Source organism: Saccopteryx leptura, chromosome 2 (assembly GCF_036850995.1).
Source record: "Saccopteryx leptura isolate mSacLep1 chromosome 2, mSacLep1_pri_phased_curated, whole genome shotgun sequence".
NCBI classification, from domain to species: Eukaryota; Metazoa; Chordata; class Mammalia; order Chiroptera; family Emballonuridae; genus Saccopteryx; species Saccopteryx leptura.
Genome location: NC_089504.1, coordinates 358,058,507 through 358,083,183, shown reverse-complemented (window position 1 = coordinate 358,083,183; position 24,677 = coordinate 358,058,507). Strand labels below are relative to the sequence as shown.

Genomic DNA, 24,677 nt, shown 5'->3' with positions numbered 1-24,677 from the left:
AGTAAGTTAGTATACTAAGGTTTACGTTCCTGTGTATTGAAGGCAAGCAACAAATCTGTTCATATAGTGGTAAGGACTGTGAAAAAAAATAAAATAAGATGTGGAGTATTGGGGGAAACACATTAAATTGGGATCTTAATGAAGGCCTTCCTAAAAGGTGACACTTTAGCTGAGAAGAAACTATCCAGCTATCTGGGAGAGGAGTGTGTTCCAGGCAGAGAGAACGGCAAGTACAAAGGGTTTGTTTTTTTTTTCTTCCATCTTCATATTTGTCACAGTGGCAGGAGTGTTCCAAAATGGTCTCCACCAATTCTGCTCTCACGGCTTTGGTTTGTCTAACTTCCTCATCCCAAAATGTCAGTACGTAACTACACCACCAATACGGCGGGACTCTTGACTCTCAGCAGCCTCTTCTCCCGTCTTCCATTGCCTCTGCCCGCTGGCGAACTGCTTGCCCTTACTTGTCATGGCTACTGTCCAGCTTTGTGCCAGGAGTCTCGCGGGGACTGCTGGGATTGGGGTTTTCCCCTCCCATGTGCTCCGACTGGCGCTAAAACTTGTGAGCTCAAAAGTTCAGAGACCTTGTCCTGGACGCGGGTGTTCTGTGGTCTCCCGGGGTCACCTGACATTCGGCCTCGGAGCGTGCCTTCCGGGATAGTGATAAGCTCCCCTGAGGTTCAGGTAAGCTCTTGACTTAGTGTGATGAATCCTCTCTGAGTCATGAGCTCTCGGCTCTCTGTATTTTAAGCTAGGGAGAATCGAGTGGGCTGGAGATTGGCCACTGGGGACTTGGCGATCGGGGAGGGGGCAGTAAAAGTTTGGCTGGTGGCCCCAACATAGAATGTAATGTTGGGAGGCCTGGGTATAGATACTGGGGATGTTAGTAACAGCCGAACTCAAACCTGAACACCCGGGCGGGGGAGTGGAACTTTGTGCTAGCCCTAGGAGTTCTTCGCCACCCACATATTTCCATCCTCTTCTCACTGCCGGGTGTGGGGAATCCTGAAATAAGATTCGTCAGGTTCAGTGACTTTCGGATCTCGGAACTCATGGCTCCAGACTTTAGAGCCCATGGTATCTTGGTGGAATCTCGGGCTACGTTCTGAAATGATTATTCGGGATGATCTGGGAGCCCACACTGCTAATGAACGTCCCATAACTTCTGGACCTTTGTCTTTGTTGGAGTAGTTTTTCCAACTGACCCCTGGCTCCACTAGATGGAGAAAACCCAACTAAATACTGTCAGTCGTGGAAATGGGAAATGATAAAGGGAAGGTTTGCCCGTGAAACCGGGGAGGATTATCCCGGTCTAAGAGGGCCGGAAGCCCTGTTATTGTTAGGCTCTACATTTACATTTATGCCCTGGCAGTGCCATTTCCGGTTTCTTCCTTCGGAGCAGCTCAAATCTACCCGATGGGAGGGAAGTGGGAAGAGAGAAAATGTCTTTTAGACTGGTTCCTATTACTTGCGGAGGGAGGCTGATAATCTCCTTCACCACTTTTTTTTTTTCTTCCAGGACTAGTTAGTTACGGTTTTGGAAAGGAAAGGGGAGGGTCTTTGTTTTGATGAAAACCTCAATCCCTCCCCCTCTTATGGTGTGCTCCACCCCGGGGCGAGGTGGACTCTACCATTCCGTGGCACGGGTTGGGCTTTTGCTTTGTTTTTGTTTTGAAATGTGCACAGGGCAAACCCTGGGTATTTTCGAGAATGGGTATGTTTGATTAAACGATGGAAGAGTCTAACACGGGTAACAATTTATTATATCCGGCTTTGGGCTAAGCCATTCCATTTTCTGACGCAGGCTGAACGTCGTGAAAGCGGAAGGGGATGGCCTTGGGTCCTGGGCACAGCCTTGTGGTCCTGGCTGGTTGTTCCCTGTGAGAGGGGCAGAACTCACGCCAAGTGCCCCGGTTAACCCTTTACCCCCGCATCTTCATCCCATAGGGTGCGGTCATTCCATTCAGCAGTCACCACGCATCTGCAAAGATGTGCGCGATACCTAATGTGCTTGCTTTTTTTCTAGATTGAGGTCTCGTGTACACACCCACTGCAATTGACGAGATTTGGCAACTAACCACACTGGACCGCCTTTTAAAATGTAGAACATTTTCATCGCCCCAGAAGTTTTTCATGCCTCTTTCCCAGTCTATCTCTGACCCGCACCTTTGATTTCTGTTTGGGGAACTTATATAGTATGTGCTCCTTTATGTCAGGCTTCTTTCAGCATGGTTTTTGTAAAATTCATCCGTATTATTGCATGTATTGGGTGGTGAATCAGCATTTTGATACTTTTTTAGTATATTACATTGGATTATTTATTCTCATTGTGGTTGCCTTTTGAGTTGTTTCTCGATGGGGTTTATTTTAAATAAAGCTATTAACATTCTCGGTCAGTTTATTGTGTGTGTGTGTGTGTGTGTGTGCACGCGCGCGCATGCGCGCGCATAGGTTTTCATGTTTCTTGGTTAAATACTTGGAATTGCCAGGTCAAGAGAGTAGAGAGTAAATCTCTATTTTTTTAACTTTACTTTTAAAAATTCTGATTTTTTTTTAGCCTGACCTGTGGTGGTGCAGTGGATAAAGCGTTGACCTGGAAATGCTGAGGTTGCTGGTTCGAAACCCTGGGCTTGCCTGGTCAAGGCACATATGGGAGTTGATGCTTCCAGCTCCCCCCCCCCCCCCCCCCCCGTCTCTTCTCTCTCTCTGTGTCTTTCCTTCTCCTCTCTAAAATGAATAAAAAAGTTTTTTTTAAAATTCTGATTTTCAAAGTGGTTGTACCACACGCAGTTTTCATCTGTGTATTGGCCATTATTACAGTGTGTCCATAAAGTCATGGTGCACTTTTGACCAGTCACAGGAAAGTAACAAAAGACGATAGAAATGTGAAATCTGCACCAAATAAAAGGAAAACTCTCCCAGTTTCATACCTATTCAGTGCAGTTCGATGTGGGCTCACGCACAGATTTTTTAGGGCTCCTTAGGTAGCTATCCTGTATAGCCTCTACAGCAGGGGTCCCCAAACTACGCATGCGGCCCCCTGAGGCCATTTAGCCGGCCCCCACCGCACTTACAGAAGGGGCACCTCTTTCATTGGTGGTCAGTGAGAGGAGCATAGTTCCCATTGAAATACTGGTCAGTTTGTTGATTTAAATTTACTTGTTCTTTATTTAAAATAATGTATTTGTTCCTGTTCTGTTTTTTTTTTACTTTAAAATAAGATATGTGCAGTGTGCATAGGGATTTGTTTATAGTTTTCTTTATAGTCCAGCCCTCCAACAGTCTGAGGGACAGTGAACTGGCCCCCTGTGTAAAAAGTTTGGGGACCCCTGCTCTACAGACTTGTCACTGACTGATGGCCTACCAGAACAGGGTTTCTCCACCAAACTGCCGGTTTCCTCCAACTGCTTATCCCACCAAGTAATGTTATTCCTATGTGGTGGCACTTCGTTATAAACATGCCGATATTCATGTTGCACTTCGGTCACGGATTCGAATTTAGTGAGCCACAGAACACACTGAACTTTCCTCTGTGCCATCCACATCTGAACTGGCATGGCCATGGGCTGCTCTGCTGTATACAGGGTGTTACGTCATCATCTGCACATGCACATATGCTGCCACATCATCCTACAGAAACTGGGAGGGTTTTCCTTTTATTTGGTACAGATTTCACATTTCTATCTTATGTTGCTTTCCTGTGACCGGTCAAAAGTGCACCATGACTTTACAGACACACTGTCATGTGAAGTGGCTCTTCAAGTCTTTTCCCCATTTTTAAAATTGGCTTCTTTGCTCTTTTTTTTTTTTTTTTTTTTTTTTTTTTTGGTCGTAGTTTTTAAATACATTTTGGCTACGAATATCATTTGTCTGATACATGAATTTTCGACTGATCTGTTGCTTGCCCAGAGGAAAAGATTCATCTCTTTTAAGTGTTTACTGTTACCTGTTTAGGAAATCTTACCCCAAGGTCATGAAAGATAATCGTGTACATTTTCTCATATATTGTCTTCTATAACCTTTACGGTTCTTGGTTTTACACTCAGGTAAATATATTTAGGGGTCAAGATTCTGGGGGGGGGGTTTGTTTGTTTGTGCTTTAATTTTGCCATTGATTTGAGAGAGAGAAGCATCAACTCGCTGTTCGACTTTGTCATTCCATTTGCTTGTGCACTCTGATTGTTTCTCAAATGTGCCCTAACCAGGTGCGCTGGGTCCACACTTGTTATTTTGTTCTTTTCCTGTTTGGATATACACTTGTTCTAGATTCACTTGTTGAAATAGCCTTTCCCCACTGAATTGCTTTTTTTTTTTTTTTTTTTTAATTTTATTTATTTATTTATTTTTTACAAAATCAGTCAGAGAGAAGGATAGATAGGGACAGACAGACAGGAACGGAGAGAGATGAGAAGCATCAATCATTAGTTTTTCCTTGCGCGTTGCAACACCTTAGTTTAGTTGTTCATTTATTGCTTTCTCATATGTGCCTTGACCGTGGGCCTTCAGCAGACCGAGTAACCCCTTGCTGGAGCCAGCGACCTTGGGTTCAAGCTGGTGGGCTTTTGCTCAAACCAGATGAGCCCGCGCTCAAGCTGGTGACCTCGGGGTCTCGAACCTGGGTCCTCTGCATCCCAGTCTGACGCTCTATCCACTGCGCCACTGCCTGGTCAGGCCTGAATTGCTTTTAATTGAAGTACATGGTTCATTTACATTTAATACATTTATTGTGAGGTTTGAGGTTAAGTCTGCTATCTTGGTGCTCTTTTCTGTCTCCTTTATTCTTGGGGGGACTAAAGAAATATTAATACCGTTCCTCTTACCTTTGTGTGTGTGTGTGTGTGTATGTGTGTGACAGAGACAGAGAGAGAGACAGATAGGGACAGGCAGACTGGAAGGGAGAGAGATGAGAAGCATCACATTAGTTTCTCATTGATTGCTTTCTCATATGTGCCTTGACCAGTGGGCTACAGCAGATGGAGTGACCTCTTGCTCAAGCCAGTGACCTTGGGCTCAAGCTGGCAACCTTGGCGTTTCGAACCTGGGTCCTCCGCATCCCAGTCTGATGCTCTGTCCACTTGTGGCACCGCCTGGTCAGGCCCTCTTACCTTCTAAGTTCTAGCTGGGTTGGTAATTAACAAAGACAGATCACTAGGAGAAAATCAAAGTTTTCGTGCATGAGGAATTCACATAAGACATTACGGAGAAAGGGGAACAGGATATTAAATTTTATAAGTGAGAGTGGACATACACGAAGCAGAACATACAGCAAGACTTTTCCTGCTAGGCAACTCAGAAACAATGGGACTCCTCAAGTATCTAGCTAACCGGTCCCTATCTGAAGCCCTCTTATTAACCATACTTAATTCAAATTAGGCTAAGGTGAACATCCTAAAATCCTTACTGAAATAGGTTTTTCTGTTTGAGTATCTTGAGCAGGAAAGGGGGTAATGTCAAAGGTTCTTTATGAGTTTTTTGTTTCTTAATAAACAGGTTAAAAAATCAATATCCCAAAAAAGACAGCTTTAGAGTGGCAAAACTTTGGTTCCCTTCATTCTCTTCAAACATTTGAAGCAGAAACAATACCAACCTTTTTCAAAATATGGAGGTGGTTACATTGCCCAACTCATTTTGTAAGACCAGCATAATCCTGATGATAAAACCATACCGAGGACGTTACAAGGAAAGAAAACTTAGACCAATATTCCTGTTAGTATATATGTGCAAAAATCTTATAAATTTCAGTAAATAAAACCTGGTGATATATAAAAATGACCAAAAGGAGTTTATCTCTGACTGCAGCATTAATTTCACTTTCAAAAGTCAGTATAATTTGCCACATTAACAGTTTAAAGCAGCGGTTCTCAACCTGTGGGTCGCGACCCCGGCGGGGGTTGAACGACCAAAACACAGGGGTCGCTTAAAGCCATCAGAAATACATATTTTATTTAAAAATGTATTGTATACATTTGAGAACCGCTGGTTTAAAGGATGAAAAAAATCCGATGATCTTTTCAAAAGATGCATAAAAATAGTTGACAGTATGGAACGGCTATTCATAATCCCTCCAAAATAAGCCAACCTCCAGTAAACTTAGATACAAAAACTTTCCTCAGTCTGACAAAGGGCACTCCCAAACAAGTTACCATTAACAATATACATAATAGTGACAAGATGAAGGCTTTCCCTCTGAGATCAGACTAGAAAAGGATTCTACTCTCAGCACTTCAGCATTATACTGTAGCTTAACCAGGTAAGAAAAAGATACAATGATTGGAAAGGGAGGAAGGAAGGAAAACTTTTATTCACAAGTGTTACAGTTGTGTATGCAAGTTCTTAATACAAAATTTATTTTTAAAATATCAACTAATAAGTGATTATAGCAAGGGCAGAAGTTTCAAGGCCGTATATCCAAATTGTATTTTTATATAATAGCACTGTCACCAGAGAAGGCCCAAGTTCAAGGGGTCTTTTCCCTCCTCGATTCTTGTCCCACTGATGAGAAAGAATTCAGGTGGGAAACGCTGCAGCATTCAAGCAAAGCAAGCAGTTGATTAAGCAAAGCTGTACACTTGGTAACAAGGCACAAGCGGGCAACTCAGCTAGCCTAAGCACCCCTACTTGTTGGGGTCTTGGAGATTATATACTTTTTAGCTGTAAATTTCAAGGTTCTCCTTTCCTGAGACTGGGACTAACGAAGTGTTTCAGGGCCCATTGAACATCTGGTAATTTTATTTTGGCAAACCTTAAAACTGCTGATTCCCTCGTTCGATAAGTGAGGTAAAACCTTATTTCTCTCCCCTCTCCACTTCCTGCCATGGTAACTGTCCATCCTACCTAACACAACCATTGAATCTGAGCTCGAAAAATGAATTTTAAAAACAATGCCGTTTAAGCCCTGGCCAGGTAGCTCAGCGGTTAGAGCATTGTCCCAACACACCAAGGTTGTGGGTTTGGTCCCGTCACACATACAAGAATCAACCAATGAATGAACAAATAAGTGGAACCACAAATTGAGGTTTCTCTTCCTTCCTCTCTAAAAAATTAATAAATAATTTTTTTAAACAGCCATTTACTTAAATAAATAAACAGCCATTTACAGCCTGCCCAGTAGTGGCCCAATGGATAGATAGAGCATTGACCTGAGATGCTAAGATCCCAAGTTCAAAACCCTAAGGTCGCGGGCACGATCACTGGCAGCTGGAGCCACCCATACACCCCCCCCACCCCCATCAAGGCACGTAAGAGAAGCAATCAATAAACTAAAGTGCCACAACAACAAGTTGATGCTTTTCATTGCCCTCCCTTCCTATCTGTTTGTCTTGTCTATCTCTCAGAAAAAAAACCCAAAATCTGCCATTTACAATAGCATCCAAAACATGGCATATTCAGGGGTAGTTGAACAAGTGATAGACAAGAGCTCTATATTATAAACTACAAAATTTTGCTGTGACTTGAAGGAAAATTTAAATAATGGAAAGAGGCTGAGGGCTCTCCCTCCTATGGGCACACCTGTACCTCTTCCCTTCCTCTCTTTTTACACAGGTGTGTGTCTCCTAAACTCTAAGGCTCCCCATGAGACTTGCATCCAGGGAAGCAATGGGCAGCTGCAGTTTGTCCCAGGCTAACCCCCTGAACCTGTCTCCCCCTTTTTACTGACCTGTGAGCCAAAGTGGCCACACCTAGGCTCGTTTCTTTCCTATAACATTTTTAGAGAACCAAGCAGCCTCACCTAATCTCTCCTGTTGGTTCTTTTGTCCTAGTCCCCTTCTTGTTTCACTTTCCCGAGCTTTAATAAACGTCCTCCCAAATTAAAAGGAATGAATGGATGAATGATGAAAAGAAGTACCATATTCATGGATTGGAAGACTCAATGATGTCACTACTCAGCAAATGTTATTTAATTCAATCCCAGTCAAATTCAAAAAAGTCAAAATCCCAGCAGACTTTTTTGCAGAAATCAACAAGCTGATTCCAAAATGAAAGAGTAGTATAAAATTAGAGGTCTTAAGCTACCTGACTTAAAGACGACTGTAGCCCTGGCTGGATAGCTCTGTTGGTTAGAACAGAGGTTTGCCAGTTCCATCTGTGGTCATGGCATATATAGGAACAAATGTTCCTATCTGTTTCCTGCTCTTTCCCTTTCCCTCTCTAAAATCAATAAACACTTTTTTAAGAAATACTGTAAAGCTACATACAGTAAGATAACCAATGGATAGAATAGAGTCCAGGGAAAGACACATAAGTGTTGTCATGATTTTCCACAAAGGCCTCAAAGTCAATCTGTGTGGAAGAGGTTATTTTTCTTTTTAGACTTCTAATTTGGAAAAATGCATATAAGTTCAAGAATAATAATCCTCATATTTCCACCAAATAATTATATAACATTTAACATTTGTCTTATTTGTGTCTAATTTTTTTTATTTTTTTTATTTTTATTTTTTTCATTTTCATTTTTCTGAAGCTGGAAACAGGGAGAGACAGTCTGACAGACTCCCGCATGCGCCCGACCGGGATCCACCCGGCACGCCCACCAGGGGCGATGCTCTGCCCACCAGGGGGCGATGCTCTGGCCATCCTGGGCGTCGCCATGTTGCGACCAGAGCCACTCTAGCGCCTGAGGCAGAGGCCACAGAGCCATGCCCAGCGCCCGGGCCATTTTTGCTCCAATGGAGCCTTGGCTGCGGGAGGGGAAGAGAGAGACAGAGAGGAAAGCGCGGCGGAGGGGTGGAGAAGCAAATGGGCGCTTCTCCTGTGTGCCCTGGCCGGAATTGAACCCGGGTCCTCCGCACGCTAGGCCGACGCTCTACCGCTGAGCCAACCGGCCAGGGCCCTTGTGTCTAAATTTTAATTGTACATGTATGTATACCATCTTTTTTTTATTTTTAATAAAGCTAAAGCCTCCAACCCCACGAGCATGCATATCGCCTGTCTGAAACCATCACTATCATAGTGAATTTTTATTCTTCTTGCCTGTTTTTCATACTTTTACATACATGTTTTTAAGCAATGAATACTTGTTTTGTGGTTTTAATTTACATAAGCTACTCAACATGTTTCTGAGCTACAATCAGTTTACATCTACAGATAAATTCCTTTCCTTCAATTGCTGTAGTAAATTTCTCTTGTGAGAATGCCACATTTAATTTAGCTATTTCCTGTTGGTGGGTAGTAAGGTTTCTTGTTACCTGCTATTAGGAACACACTGACATGAACATTTTTGTGCACGATTGTTTCTGCTGTCCTCATGCAACCTTTTTCCTAGGTTTTCCTAGGAGTCTATCTAGAAGTGGTTTGGCTAAGTAGTAACATGTGTGTGTTTTCAGTGTTACCAGACACCGCGTTACTTTCCAGAATCAATTTTTTCACACCGACTCTGGAGGAAGCCATAGGAGCGTAATTATTGAGAGCTTGGGTGTAGCCTTGGGCTTCATAGGTTCAAATCCCTGGCCCTATCCCTTATGCGCTTTCTGAGTTTAGGTAAGTGACTTAATTCCCAGAACCTTAGTTCCCTCAGATGATAATACAGGGGACTGATGAGGTAAGCTACTGAAAAGCATGGGCCAGTGAGCAGCAGCCATTGTTATGACAGTTGTCTGACCCGCCTCTCCTTGGAGTCATAACTGAGTTCATTGCCTCCCCACTGGGACTGCCTGGGTAAACATTCTACCTCCCCAACCTTTGGAAGGTCTGGTTCAGCTTTTGACAATTGTAATATTCTGGCCTCCTGATGTACATACCCATGAAAAGGTTTCCTAATAGTGACTGTGCCTGCCTTTTTAAGAAGCATTGAGCCTTTCCTCACAGTATCTGGGGGGAAAAAAAAAAAAGAAGAAGCATTGAGAATTTTAGTTGCTCTGAAGAACTGAGAGAGGAAGGCCCCCTATGTCTCTGGAGCGGTCTCCCTCCCGGTGGGTTGACACCTGGGTCTCACCATCACAGGACAGTCTCACTTGGCACGTTCACTCTACAGCCTCTCAGTGGGACAGGTTTTGTCACCCAGAACTTGCACCTGAAGAGTAGTCTGTGGCCTTGGCCGGTTGGCTCAGTGGTAGAGCGTCGGCCTGGCGTGCAGAGGTCCCGGGTTCGATTCCTGGCCAGGGCACACAGGAGAAGCGCCCATCTGCTTCTCCACCCCCACCCCCTCTCCTTCCTCTCTGTCTCTCTCTTCCCCTCCCGCAGCCGAGGCTCCATTGGAGCAAAGATGGCTGGGGCACTTGGGATGGCTCCTTGGCCTCTGCCCCAGGCGCTAGAGTGGCTCTGGTCGCGGCAGAGCGACGCCCCGGAGGGGCAGAGCATCGCCCCCTGGTGGGCGTGCCGGGTGGATCCCGGTCGGGCGCACGCGGGAGTCTGTCTGACTGTCTCTCCCCGTTTCTAGCTTCAGAAAAATACAAAAAAAAAAAAAAAAGAGTAGTCTGTAATGGAGTGTTATTCTACCATATTATTCCTAGGTGTCTGAATGGTCATTTTTTTAAAGTATATATCTTAAAGATTTTATTTATTCATTTGAGAGGAAGGGGGGAGGAACAGGAAGCATCAACTCCCATATGTGCCTAGACCAGGCAAGCCCAGGGCTTCGAACCTGCGACCTCAGCATTCCAGGTTGACACTATCCACTGCGCCACCACGGGTCAGGCTGAATGGTCATTTTTAATAAAAGCTCCTTTGCTGACCTGTGTGCACTGTGGGCCCTGTCACTTAACCTCTTTGAGACTCAGCTTCCTCTTGTCAAGTGTCAGGTGTGGTTATCAAGACAAATACATAGATAAGCTTGAAAGGATTTTGCAAGCTAATTACCTAAAAAAGAAAGCCCTATATCAACTAAGAGTAGAGGTGGATGTTAAGGGGGATTAGAAAAGAACCCGCCAAAAAAGAAAAAAAAGGACCCAGGTTCAGACCCCGAGGTCGCCAGCTTGAGCATGGGTTTATCTGGTTTGAGCAAAAGCTCACCAGCTTGGACCCAAGGTCGCTGGCTTGAGCAAGGGGTTACTCGGTCTGCTGAAGGCCCGCGGTCAAGGCACATGAGAAAGCAAGCAATGAACAACTAAGGTGTTGCAATGAAAAACTGATGATTGATGCTTCTCATCTCTCACCATTCCTGTCTGTCTGTCCCTATCCATCCTCTCTCTGACTCTATCTCTGTCCCTGTATATAAAAAAAAAGAAAAGAGCCCGCCAATAATGGGCTTGGGGGGAGGGGGCATTGTCAGTACCTGGCAAGACAGAAAGAAAAGTAATTTGTAACAGGTATGATTCTTAGCAAACTTGACAAATTAGACATCAAGATTAAGATAATGAGCCTGACCTGTGGTGGTGCCGTGGCTAACACATCAACCTGGAATGCAGAGGTCGCTGGTTCAAAACCGCAGACTTGCCCCATCACGGCACATATTGAGAGTTAACTACTACCAGTTGATGCTTCCCACTCCTCCAACTCATCCTTATCTCTCCTCTCTAAAAAGAAAAGAAAGATAATGAGGCCGTTTGAAAGCTGGCTTAGAAGAAGGTGAGATAAAGGCAGCAAAGTTGCAGAGCCCTGGCCCATACTAAGACCACCCTTCTGCCCTCCTTGCCCCTTTGACCTCTCATAGCCTGCTCACAGCCTGGGCACAACAGTTCACTGATCCACTGTTTAATCTTGTTCATCACAGCCTTATGCTAATACTGTGATGAACAGGATAGGTAACTTCCTGATGAAGCTTACATTCAACAAGAGGAAACAGATGAAGTGAACAAGGAAAGGGATCAGATGGTGTAAGGACCATGAGAATTAAAATAAAGCGACAGTCTGACCTGTGGTGGCGCAGTGGATAGAGCGTCGACCTGGAATGCTGAGGTTGCTGGTTCAAAACCCCAGCTTGCCAGGCCAAATCACATACAAGAATCAACGATGCTTTCCACTCCTCCCTCTCCCCTTTCTGTCTCCTCTCTCTAAAAAACAAAAAAAAAATAGACTCCTTTTAAAAAAAAAAATAGGGTGACAGAGTTTGGCTGGTAGCCTTTTTAGTGTTCTGAGAAAACATCCCTGAGGAGGTGTGACATTTGCATTGAGGTCCGAGAAGGAGCCTACCCTGCAGTAATGGCAAGAACAGTGTTCCCAGTAAAGGAAACCAGCAGTTAGGTGAACTGCAGAGTGCTGCAATAGCAGGGACAGAGCTTGAACATCAGGGAAGGGGAGAGCGTTGCAAGATGAGATCAGAGAAGCAGGCAGGGGCTTGGTCATGAGAGACCGATTTCTCAGTCAGGGCCGAGAGTGCACAGTGGTTCTTCCGGCAACTGCAATGAAGGGGATCCGGTGGGGAATGTGGGGGGGCCCAGGAGGTATTTTTCTCCAGAGGAAGGGAGTGGGCTGAGAATCACTGGACCCTGGAAGGAAGGCAGAAAAGTAAGGTTCACTTTTTAGGAAGGCTTGTGGATTCATTGGCGAAAAGACTGGGGTTCCCTCTCTGGTTATCTGTTTTTGTTTTTTTCTCAAGAAAGTGTATAGTGAGGCTGTTGAGAGGTGATAGGGCAAGGAGAAGCCTGGGTTGTGATGAAAGATTCAAAGAGAAAAGTTATGAAGGAGCGGCCTTGCTCCTCGGGAAGTCAGGAGACTCCTGTGTCTCAGACCCTAGGGTGGTGTGGGCGGAGGGCGCTCGCCTGCCCTGAGCTGAGCGAGATGGCATTGGGTGTGTCTCATGTGGACCTTGACTTTTCCTCCCTGCCCCACAGCAGTCACACTGCCCTCCAGGGAGCCAGCATGGAAGAGCCACCATCAGAACCCGCCGTGGAGACCCCACTGAGTCAGGAGTCCTTTTTAGACTTGTGGAAACTGTGAGTGGAGGTCTCTTGGGAGGGACAAGTCACTGCCCAGCCTGTAATAACGAGTACCCCGTGTACCCACCCCACTTCATTCCCTGGCGCTCTGTTAGTAAAGGCCTGTGGAAGCAAAAAACGGGTCCTGATTTGCTGTTCTTGTCTTTCAGGCTTCATGAAAACAATGTTCTGGTAAGGACTAGGGGTGGCGAGGGCCCAGGGGCTGCAGGGTCAACAGGCTAGCAACCCAGCCCGCTGACTCTCTTCTCTCATTCGCAGTCCCCCGAAGCACCCGTTGCAGGGGAGGAACTGCTGCTGTCCCCAGACCTTGTAAACTGTCTGGACAGAGGTCTAGATGAATCCCCCAGTATGTCGGCAACTCCTGCACCGTCAGCTGCCACCCCAGCACCAGCAGCTGTTGTCCTCGGACCGGGCACCTCCTGGCCCTTATCATCCTTTGTCCCTTCCCAGAAGACCTACCCAGGCCACTATGATTTCCGTTTAGGATTCCTGAATTCGGGGACAGCCAAGTCTGTAACCTGCACGGTCAGTGGCCCTGAGGGGCTTGCTTCCATGTGACAGTTCAATGCCTGTCCATATCCCTCTGGGTTTTTCTGTTTAGAACACTGGGATTTCTCTTGGCCTTTGGCTTCTTTTTTTTTACATTCTACCTATTTAGTCTGTGACTGCTGACCTCTGTCTCAAAGTTGAATTTTCCCCCTTGAGCTTGGGCTTTCCTCCTGGTCATGCTCTCTGCATCTCTCGTGAGGCCATGGAACTTTTCTTTTTTCTTCACTCCCATTCATTCCTTAGCTTTTATAAATAAGCTTCTGGGATGTAGCTCCCCCAACTCTGCCATCTCTAGCTACCCTCTACGCACAGTACATGGCTTTCAGTTGGTGTTTAAGCAGTGTTTGTTTATTTGACCCCCTGGGTACTTATCCCCTGATCTTCCACTCACTCTTTCTCCTTTTCCTACAGTACTCCCCCATCCTCAACAAGCTGTTTTGCCAGCTGGCAAAGACCTGCCCTGTACAGCTGTGGGTCAACACTGTACCCCCGCCGGGTACCCGTGTCCGTGCCATGGCCATCTATAAGAAGTCCGAGTACATGACAGAGGTCGTGAGGCGCTGCCCCCACCATGAACGCTGCTCTGACTTTAGTGATGGTGAGTGGTCAGGGGCCGCAGATGGGACAGAGCTGTTGCCCAAAGACCCCAGTGCCTGATTCTTCCCTGATTTGTTCTTAGGTCTGGCTCCTCCTCAGCACCTTATCCGGGTGGAAGGGAATTTGCGTGCAGAGTATTTGGACGACAAAAACACTTTTCGACATAGTGTCGTGGTGCCTTATGAGCCACCCGAGGTGAGGTTTGGCAACCGGGGTTTCTGGGAGGAGTGGGCTAGAGGGGTTTGTCAGTGGCCATCCCGGTCCAGATGTGCAGAGCAGCAGATGGGTTGTCCCCGTTCCACAGTTAACTGCAGCTTACAGAGGCTGCAGGCCTCAGGGCTGGGTGGCCTCACCTCGGGCCTCTGTTCTCTCCCAGGTGGGCTCTGACTGTACCACCATCCACTACAACTACATGTGTAACAGCTCCTGCATGGGAGGCATGAACCGGCGGCCCATTCTTACCATCATCACACTAGAGGACTCCAGGTAGAGACCAGCATAGTGCCCTTCATGCTGGCATGCTCCTCCCTAGCCTCTGACTGTCCCCGGGCCCTACCTCTCAACCGTCTCTTCCAGTACTACCAGCCGTCCTTCCCCCTCCCGTCCCTATATGTCAAACTTCCTTTGTTGCCGCCTCCCAGCTTTCCCTTCTCTGGCTTTGCAACCTCTCTAACCTGTGGCTTCTCCATGTGCCTAGAGCTGGAGGGTCATGGTTGGGAGGAAGTGGGGCCTGGTTTACAGGTGGGGCCCACCTTTTTACTGCCTCCTGCTTCCGTCTCCGTCCCTGGGCAGTGGTAACCTGCTGGGACGGAACAGCTTTGAGGTGCGTATTTGCGCCTGTCCTGGGAGAGACCGGCGCACAGAAGAAGAAAACTTCCACAAGAAGGGGGAGCCTTCTCCTAAGCAGACCCCCGGGAGCACTAAGCGAGGTAAGCCGGGAGGTCAAGAGGAAGAGGCAGAGAGGGGGCGGTTCTGCCCCAAAGTCACCGTTCTTGTTCTCACCATTCCTTACCTTTTTGCCAGCACTGCCCACCAACACCGACTCCTCTCCCCCACCAAAGATGCCACGGGAGGAAGAATATTTCACCCTTGAGGTACCAAGCCTGGGAGAGGAAGAGAAGCAGTCTCTTGCCCCTACTCGATAGGATTGGATAAGGGAATACAAGATGTAACTGTAGCAAATGTGAGGTTAGGCCTTTTCTCTGGTCATGACCTACACTCTTGTGACTAACTTTTAAGTTGAACATAAGGAGCCTAATAGAAACATAATAAGCCTGGGATGAGATTGCTTTCAACTGAAGGCAAGGACCACGTGTGAGTCATCTCTGCAGCCCCAGCTTCTAGCAGAGTAACTGGCACCTTTGTTCAGACTCAACATGTAATGTGTATTGTTTTAAGCCAAAGATTAAGTTTCAAGTTTAGCTTTCAAAATTCTTTTTTTTCTTTCTTTTTTTCTTTTTCTTTTTATTATCATTATTATTATTATTGAGAGGCAGACTCCCTCATGCACCCCGACCAGGATCCACCCAGCAAGTCTCTATTGGGTGATGCTCTGCCCATCTGGGGCCATTGCTCCATTGCTCAGCAAGTGAGCTGTTTTAGTGCCTGACACAAGGCTGTGGTGCCATCCTCAGTGCCTGTGGCCAACTTGCTCGGATGAGCCATGGCTAAGAGAGGGGGAGGAGGTGTGGTGGAGAAGCAGATGGTAGCTTCTCCTGTATGCCCTGAGCAGGAATCGCACCCAAGACTTCCACACGCTGGGCCAGATGCTCTCTCTGCCGATGAGCCAGCCAGCCAGGGCTCAAAATCCTCTTTTCTTCCAGACTGCTGTCCCTGCAATTAGGACATCTGCCATTAGGGGGCAGTGGTGCCTAGAGATATGGCTCCGGGTTGTGTCTGATTTCAGAATGCCAGCTTATACCATAATCTATTTATTTATTTATTTATTTTAAACAATGTCTATTTTATTTATTGAGTTGTTATTCCACTTGTTTACACCTTCATTGGTTGAGTCTAAAGGATCATTTTAGTTAAAGAGAGTGTGAAAATGGTTCTGTGGCTTTGCCTAATACTTTCTTATCCCTGTCCTCTGCTGCAGATTCGTGGTCGTAAAAACTTTGAAATTCTCCGAGAACTGAATGAAGCCTTAGAGCTAAAGGATGCCCAGGCTGGAAAAGACCCAGGGGGAAGCCAGACTTACGCCAAGTGAGTGACCTGGGTCCTCTCTAGCCCCAGTCTCCTGCATTCCTACATTGGGAAGCCTAGGGTCCACTCTTATCCTGCCTTCAAGATAAGAGGCAGGTGAGCTCCTCCCATTGGGTCCTGGCCCTGCCCCAGCATCTCCTAGTCTTCCTCTCATTGAATCATACAGCCACTTTCCTGATTCAGGCGGGGGGAGTGGTCCACAAACCCCTCAGACCCTGTCTCAGAACTGGGGTCTCCAACGGGGGCCTGATGACTAGGAGTGCCAGACAGAGCTGTGGTTTGGGGTCAGATCTTCAACCCTGCCGAGTTCTAACAAGTCTTTTGTGGGCTTGTTCCTGCCCCCTCTCAGGCTCAGTTTCCTCATTTGTCAAATGGGGTCAGGGAAGGTGAGGAGACTGATACACGGGTACTCCAGGTGCTCAGCAAACATGTCTGCAGTTGGTGGTGACTGTTGTAATTTCCCCTTGTCCCAGCCTCAGGCCCTTCGGAGCTTAGGAAGAGGGGCCATGAGACTCGCACTCAGAAGATGTCATCTCCTCCCCTCTCTCTTCTGTCTCCACAGCCACTTGAAGTCTAAAAAGGGGAAGTCTAGCTTCCACCGTAAAAAACTCACACTCAAGAAAGAGGGCCCTGACTCGGACTGACATCCTCTGCTTCCTGTCCCCCATTGTCACCCCTATCTTTGTCCTTCTTTCCTTGCATTTTGGGGTGCTTAGGATCTTGAACCTCTGCTTGGTATAGCTGTGCCTCAGAATCCCATTTCCCTTGGCTTTGGACTCTGGTAAAGAAGTTGGCCCCTGGGTTGAAAGCCAGCTGGGGAAGCTATCTCAAGTTAATTTCTCCTAACATCATTGTCCACATTGATAAAATGCCAGTGATCCTTCCTACCTCACAGGGCTTACCGTGAGGCTTAATGAAATAATGTCTGTTTAGGACTAGGCTTCCTCGGAGGTGCTGACTTCCTGTCCTGTTTGGCGGATGGGTTCATGGTTTCTATGACTGGGCAACTTAAGAGGAGGGAATTGCTAGGTCCCTTCTCCTCTGACCCAGCCAAATGCTGTCTACTTTCTCGGTGAAACTCAGCACCTCGAGATCTCATCCCATTGAAGAATCCGTTCCTAGTGTAGAATCTGTATCTTCCCAAATCAGTTGTACTTCCCCTCAAATGCTCAGGACCAGTTTCTTTTATACTCTGCAGGCACACCGGTACCCCTGACCTGCACCCCTCCCCTGCCCCTTTTATACCATATATTTTTTATATTGATTTCGTATTTTACAATAAAACTTGACTGACATCTGTGTGTCTGAGGGTGAGTGCCAGTGTTGGCTGCCTGGGGCCCACAGCGCAGGGTGAATTAAGGAGGTGACATTGGGAGGCAGCCACCTGAGTGCCCAGGGAATGTGAGCTGGGGGGGGCCCATACCCAGGTTCAGGAGGAGAACAAAAGCTGGAGACTGGGTCAGTCTGCAGGCTGCATGACAACAAGGGACGGGGTGACTCCATAACTCGGGTTCTCCTCCCTTCCTGCCAGGCCTGGCACAAGGTTCTCTCCTGCCACTGCTTCTAGGATTGGGCCGCTGCCTCCTGGTCAGCCACTCACCAAGGATTACGGGATTTAAATGTCTGATTTAGCAAGCCTGAGCCTCCAGGGTAGCCATCTGCTCCACAGGGAAGGGGCGGGATACCTGACTTCCTGGGGAGGAAGAGGGTGGGCGCTGTGTGATGACAAGAGTGAGCAGGGAGGGCTGCCACTGCGGGTCCCCAGGCAGTGGGGGCAGCTAAGGTGAAGGCTGGATGTGGGGCTGGGGCCTTCCCAGCATCCCCTCATCCTGGGCCTCATGCCAGGCAGTTGAATGAATTGAAGCTTTAAACTCTGCCAGGAAAACCTTTCAAAGGACTTCTTGGGTTAGGGTGGAGAGATCAGCCCCCCAACCCCCATCCTGTTCATCAGTGCTGTGGCTCCCAGGGAGGGGGGCTGGGGGCAAGCTCTCCCCATCACCCACTGCTGCCCAAGCCACTGCTTAGGGGGTGGCCAGACAGTGGGGACACAGCTTGCCCTGCCTCCTCCCTGGTGGCGGGGAGAGAAGTGCCAAGGTCTGGAGGGGTTTCTGGGCCATTGTCCTCTGAGCTTACCAACCAGGCTTAAAATACCAGTGGGAGTCCTTTTGGCTTGCCCCATGGGTCCCAGATGGCTACAAAGCCAACAGCCACCCTCGCCTCAAAACCACCGTTTCTCTCGTAATCGTTGAGGAATGCCAAACACTTCCCAGGAGACCCAGAATCACCATCTCTCCCCATCCACCAGGCCCTTGGCAAACTCATGCCCTCTCATTCCTGTACACGGTCACCTTGAAGCTTCCTTGCTGATCCGTGTCCAGCACCCATTACTCCTACTTTACTAGAATATGTCCCTAGCTCTGTTTCATTTCTGCTGTAATTCAGAAATCAGATCCATTCTGGCTCTGCTGATCCCTTTGTGAGCAGATACATTACTGGACTGAGAAATATGAGGCCTGGATTTTTGGTGAGTCCCTAACTTCTCTGGTCCCACCTGCTCACTTTATTCTGTTCATTTATCGAGCCTTCTAATAAGATACTGGTGCTAGGTAAGCCCTGGGGCCCCATGGCAGTCGTGACCCCGATCTCAAGAGTATAAGCCCTGTCCCATAAAGGTTTGGAATAAGTTTTAAAAAATGCCCTGCTGCCTGACCAGGCGGTGGTGCAGTGGATAGAGCGTCGGACTGGGATGCAGAGGACCCAGGTTCGAGACCCCGAGGTCGCCAGCTTGAGCGTGGGCTCATCTGGTTTGAGCAAAAGCCCACCAGCTTGAACCCAAGGTCGCTGGCTCCAGCAAGAGGTTACTCGGTCTGCTGAAGGCCCGTGGTCAAGGCACATATGAGAAAGCAATCAATGAACAACTAAGGTGTTGCAACGCGCAATGAAAAACTAATGATTGATGCTTCTCATCTCTCTCCGTTCCTGTCTGTCTGTCCCTGTCTATCCCTCTCTCTGACTCACTCTTTGTCTCTGTAAAAAATAAAAATAAATAAAAAATAAAATAAAAATTAAAAAAATTGCCCTGCTGGCCCTGGCCGGTTGGCTCAGTGGTAGAGCGTCGGCCTGGCGTGCAGGAGTCCTGGGTTCGATTCCGGGCCAGGGCACACAGGAGAGGCGCCCATCTGCTTCTCCACCCCTCCCCCTCTCCTCCTCTCTGTCTCTCTCTTCCCTTCCCGCAGCCAAGCCTCCATTGGAGCAAAGTTGGCCCAGGCGCTGAGGATGGCTCCCTGGCCTCTGCCTCAGGCGCTAGAGTGGCTCTGGTCACAACAGAGCAACGCCCCAGATGGGCAGAGCATCGCCCCCTGGTAGGCATGCCAGGTGGATCCCAGTCGGGCGCATGCGGAGTCTGTCTGAATGCCTCCCTGTTTCCAACTTCAGAAAAATACAAAAAAAAAAAAAAAAAAGCCCTGCCTAGATAGCTCGGTTGGAGCATTGTCCGGGAGTACAGAGGTTGCCGGTTCGATCCCTGGTCAGAGCACATATAGGAACAGATCAATGTTCCTGTCTCTTGTTCTCCCCCTCTCTCACTAAAACTCAATAAATTTTTTTTTTTTTTAAATAACATTAACACTAACCAAATAGGATTTATCCCAGGAGCACAAGGTTGGTTTGATAGAGAATCTATCAACATAAGTCATTATATTAACAAATTAATGTTGGAAAAAATATGATTATATCAACATGCTGAAAGGGATTTGATTAAATTTCAGCAGCCATTCTTTTAAAAACAGTAATAGAATACCAGTAAGGATTCGAATGGTTAAACACGAAAATAATTTCAATTAGAATCAGGAACTAGCTCCCCTAAAACGTCCTTTAAAACCCTCAAGATGAAGGACCCAGCCCTCAAGCGCTCTCCCACGAAAGCACACCTAGGCCTTTCCCCTCCCCCGCCCCAGGAGTGTTACTTTTGCCTTTCTCCTTAGCTCCAAGAGCCCTTTCGGTTTTGTTGGTTTTTGTTTTCTGGTTTTTGTCGTTTTTTTGTCTTGGAGGACATTGATTTTTATGCATGCCTGCCTGTGGAACCAGTATCCTTACTTTGCTTTTGCTTTTTGTTTGTTTTCTTTGTTTTAATTTATTTATAGAGAGACAGAAACATCTGTCTTATTATTATTATTTATTTTTTTTTGTATTTTTCTGAAGCTGGAAACGGGGAGAGACAGTCAGACAGACTCCCGCATGCGCCCGACCGGGATCCACCCGGCACGCCCACCAGGGGCGCCGCTCTGCCCACCAGGGGCGCCGCTCTGCCCACCAGGGGGCGATGCTCTGCCCCTCCGGGGGGTCGCCACTCCAGCGTCTGGGGCAGAGGCCAAGGAGCCATCCCCAGCGCCCAGGCCATCTTTGCTCCAATGGAGCCTTGGCTGAGGGAGGGGAAGAGAGAGACAGAGAGGAAGGAGGGGGGGTGGAGAAGCAAATGGGCGCTTCTCCTATGTGCCCTGGCCGGGAATTGAACCCAGGTCCCCCGCACGCCAGGCCAACGCTCTACCGCTGAGCCAACCGGCTAGGGCTGTCTTCTTCTGTAACTTGTTTCTTGAGCCTACGTAGCCCAGTGGGCTCACTTCTACCTCTAACTTTTTCTTTTTAAGATTTTATTTAGTCATTTTAGAGAAGAGAGAGAGAGAGAAGTGGGGGAGGAGCAGGAAGCATCAACTCCCATATGTGCCTTGACCAGGCAAGCCCAGGGTTTTGAACCAGCAACTTAAGTGTTCCAGGTCGTTGCTTTATTTACTGTGTCACCACAGGCCAGGCTGTAACTTTCTAAATCAACTTTCTCTTCTAATTTGGGCAGAAGGGGAGAAGTAAACAGGAATGCCCACTAACAATAGTTTTGAGGTATCTACGACTTAATACCGGTTTAAAAAATCTCTACTTTTTAGATCACATGTGCCTAAAAACTCAAGACATAATAGAGATTTGATGGAATTAAGAGAATTTAGAAAGGTAGACAGATAATAAAGAAATATGCCTGACCTGTGGTGGCTCAGTGCATAATGAAAGCATCGACCTGCAAGGTTGAGGTCGCCAGTTCCAAACCCCAAGCTTGCCTGGTCAAGGCACGTATAGGAGTTGATGCTTCCTGATCGTTCCCCTTCCTTCCCTCTCTCTCCCTCTCTCACCCTCTCTCTCCCCACCACCTCTCTAAAATGAATAAAAAAATTAAAAATATAATTCTTTTAAAAAAGGATATATTAGCCTGACCAGGTAGATAGAGCATCAGCCTGGGACGCTGAGGGCCCAGGTTCCCAAGTTTGAAACCCTGAGGTCACTAGCTTGAGCATGGTATCATAGACATGACTCCATAGTCACTGGCTCTGCTAGAGCCCCCCACCCCCCGCCACGTCAAGGCACATAAGAGAAAGCAATCAATGAACAACTAAGGTGCTGAAACTGAGTTGATGCTTCTTATCTCTCTCCCTTCCTGTCTTGTCTGTAACTGTCTGTCCCTGTCTATCCCTCTCTCTCTCACGCTCTAAAAAAAAAAGATATTATTTTAAAGCAAAAGCACTGAAAAATATTCCATTTAAAATAACAAAATCAGTAAAGTATTTAGGAATAGGTTTAATAAAACTGGCACACAAAAGAATAGCTCAGGCCCTAGCTGGATAGTTCATTGGTCAGAGCATTGTCCTGAAACAAGTTGCAGGTTTGATCCCTTCAGGGTGCATGCAGAAATAGATCAATGTTGCCTGACCAGGTGGTGGCGCAGTGGATGGAGCATCGAACTGGGATGCGGAAGGACCCAGGTTCGAGACCCCGAGGTCTCCAGCTTGAGCACGGGCTCATCTGGCTTGAGCAAAGAGCTCACCAGCTTGGACCCAAGGTCGCTGGCTCCAGGAGGGGGTTACTCGGTCTGCTGAAGGCTCGCGGTCAAGGCACATGTGAGAAAGCAATCAATGAACAACTAAGAAGTAAGAAGTCGCAACGTGCAACGAGAAACTGATGATTGATGCTTCTCATTTCTCTCCGTTCCTGTCTGTCTGTCCCTGTCTATCTCTGCCTCTGTAAAAAAAAAAAAAAAAAATAGATCAATGTTACTGACTCTCTTTCTCCCTCTCTTTCTAAAATCAAAAAAATAGAGACAGGAACACAGATCTGCTCCTGTATGTTCTCTGACTGGGGATCAAACCAACAACCTCTGCACTTCAGGACGGTGCTCCAACCAACCGAGCTATCTGACCAGGGCAATAAAATAAACATTAAAAATAAAAGAATGGTGCCTGACTAGGCTGTGGCGCAGTGGATAGAGCATCAGACTGGGATGCAGAGGACCCAAGTTCGAGATCCCGAGGTCGCCAGCTTGAGCGCGGGCTCATCTGGTTTGAGCAAAAGCCCACCAGCTTGACAAGGTCGCTGGCTCCAGCAAGGGGTTACTCGGTCTGCTGAAGGCCCACGGTCAAGGCACATATGAGAAAGCAATCAATGAACAACTAAGGTGTCACCACACGCAGTGAAAAACTAATGACTGACACTTCTCATCTCTCTCCATTCCTGTCTGTCTGTCCCTGTCTATCCCTCTCTCTGACTCACTCTCTGTCTCTGTAAAAAATAAATAAATAAATAAATAAATAAATAAATAAATAAATAAAATTTAAAAAATAATAAAAGAATGGCCCTGGCCAGTTGGCTCAGTGGTAGAGCGTCGGCCTGGCGTGCAGAAGTCCCAGGTTCGATTCCCGGCCAGGGCACACAGGAGAAGCGCCCATCTGCTTCTCCACCCCTCCCCCTCTTCTTCCTTCCTCTCTGTCTCTCTCTTCCCTTCCTACAGCTGAGGCTCCATTGGAGCAAAGATGGCCACGGGCGCTGGGGATGGCTCCATGGCCTCTGCCTCAGGCGCTAGAGTGGCTCTGGTCGCAACAGAGCGACGCCCCGGATGGGCAGAGCATTGCCCCCTGGTGGGCGTGCCGGGTGGATCCTGGTCGGGCGCATGCGGGAGTCTGTCTGTCTCCCCGTTTCCAGCTTCAGAAAAATACCAAAAAAAATAAAAAATAAAAGAATGGCATAGAACCTATATTAAGAAATCTATAAAACCTTATTTAAGAATATAAAACTTAGGGCTTGACCTGTAGTGGCGCAGTGGGATAAAGCATCGACCTGGAACACTGAGGTTGCTGGTTCAAAACCCTGGGCTTGCCTGGTCAAGGCACATATGGGAGTTGATGCTTCCTGCTCCTCCCCTTTCTCTCTCTCTCTCTCTCTCTCCCTCCTCTCTCTAAAAATCAATAAATAAAATATTTTTTTAAAAAAAGAATATAAAACTTAGTTATCCTAAAAGTCAATTCTGAAATAAAGATATAATGCAATTCCGATTATAATCCCAATAAGTTTGGCCTGACCAGTGTTGCTGTGGATAGAGCATTGACCTGGGATGCTGAGGTCCCAGGTTTAAAATCCTGAGGTCACTGGCTTGAGCCCAAAGGTCACTGTCTTGAGTGGTCACTGACTTGTCTTGAGTCCCCCCAGTCATATGAAGAAAAGAATCCCAACAAGTTTTTTCTTTCTGTAAATATAGGCCCAAGAATAGCCAGCAGGTTTAAAAAGAGAATGGGAGAACTTGCTTGTTCAATATCAAAAAACTTACGACGAAACAACTGGATTAAATCAATGTAGCTTGGTCTATGGAGTGGTAAACTCTCCAGGGGCAGCACATAGTGGATCCAGAAGGAGATCTCAGTATATAGAAAATTTAATTATATGGCCAAACTTAATACTTCAATTCAATGAGAATAAATTAGAGATTTTTTTAAAGTGAAACTGACACAACTGGAAAAATAAAATTGGAGTCCTAATTTACACGCAAAAGAAACAAACCAGATGAATTAAAGTGAATGTAAGATTTCAATAAAACTAAAATCCTGCCCCCTCAAAAAAATCTAGAAAATGAGTATACCCTAGTGACTAGAAACCCAGAAACTACAAGTGAACCAACATTTGACCATCTGAAAACCCAACACTAACAGTTAACCACAAACTCAAGAAGCAAACGGTTGAGAATTTTACAATGTGGAAAGTATTAATATCTACAGCTGTCAAAGAGCTTTAACGAATTAAGAATGAACTAATAAAAAAAATATGCAGCCATTTCAAAACATTAGAGCCCTACCAGGTGAAGTAGTGACAAATTTAATGAGTGAAGAAAGTGAGATGCACAAAAGTGCATGATATGATTGGAATAACAATGCCCAGTAATCCATGTTGTTTGTACTATGTATTCAGGATAAAATTGCATATATGTATGCATGTATAATAAAGCTAATTTTCTTTTTCTTTTTCTTTTTTTTTTAGATTGTCTTCATTTATTTTAGAGAAAAGAGAGAGAAGGGGGGGAGCAGGAAGCATCAACTTCCATATATGCCTTGACCAGGCAAGCCTGGGGTTTCAAACCAGTGACCTCAGCATTCTAGGTTGATGCTTTATTCACTGCGCCACCACAGGTCAGACTAATAAAGCTCATTTTCA

General features: G+C 46.7%; 1 protein-coding gene across 1 annotated transcript; it reads left to right on the top strand.

The window, feature by feature from the left end:
* The first annotated feature begins 539 nt into the window (after nt 1-539).
* Nucleotides 540-17,455, top strand: TP53 (tumor protein p53). Its single transcript, XM_066364782.1, has 11 exons — nt 540-681; nt 12,705-12,806; nt 12,959-12,980; nt 13,068-13,334; nt 13,770-13,956; nt 14,038-14,150; nt 14,332-14,441; nt 14,748-14,884; nt 14,979-15,049; nt 16,054-16,160; nt 16,723-17,455. The coding sequence occupies exons 2-11, from the start codon at nt 12,733-12,735 to the stop codon at nt 16,802-16,804; spliced, it is 1,170 nt and encodes a 389-aa protein (XP_066220879.1). The 5' UTR covers nt 540-681; nt 12,705-12,732; the 3' UTR covers nt 16,805-17,455.
* The last annotated feature ends 7,222 nt before the right edge of the window (nt 17,456-24,677 follow it).

What these genes read in the sequence shown, in the direction of transcription:
- TP53 (XM_066364782.1), top strand. Translation starts at nt 12,733, where the DNA reads ATGGAAGAGCCACCATCAGAACCCGCCGTGGAGACCCCACTGAGTCAG. An exon ending in TTTTTAGACTTGTGGAAACT is followed by an intron (nt 12,807 to 12,958) that starts GTGAGTGGAGGT and finishes CTTGTCTTTCAG; the next exon opens with GCTTCATGAAAACAATGTTC. An exon ending in CTGCTCTGACTTTAGTGATG is followed by an intron (nt 13,957 to 14,037) that starts GTGAGTGGTCAG and finishes ATTTGTTCTTAG; the next exon opens with GTCTGGCTCCTCCTCAGCAC.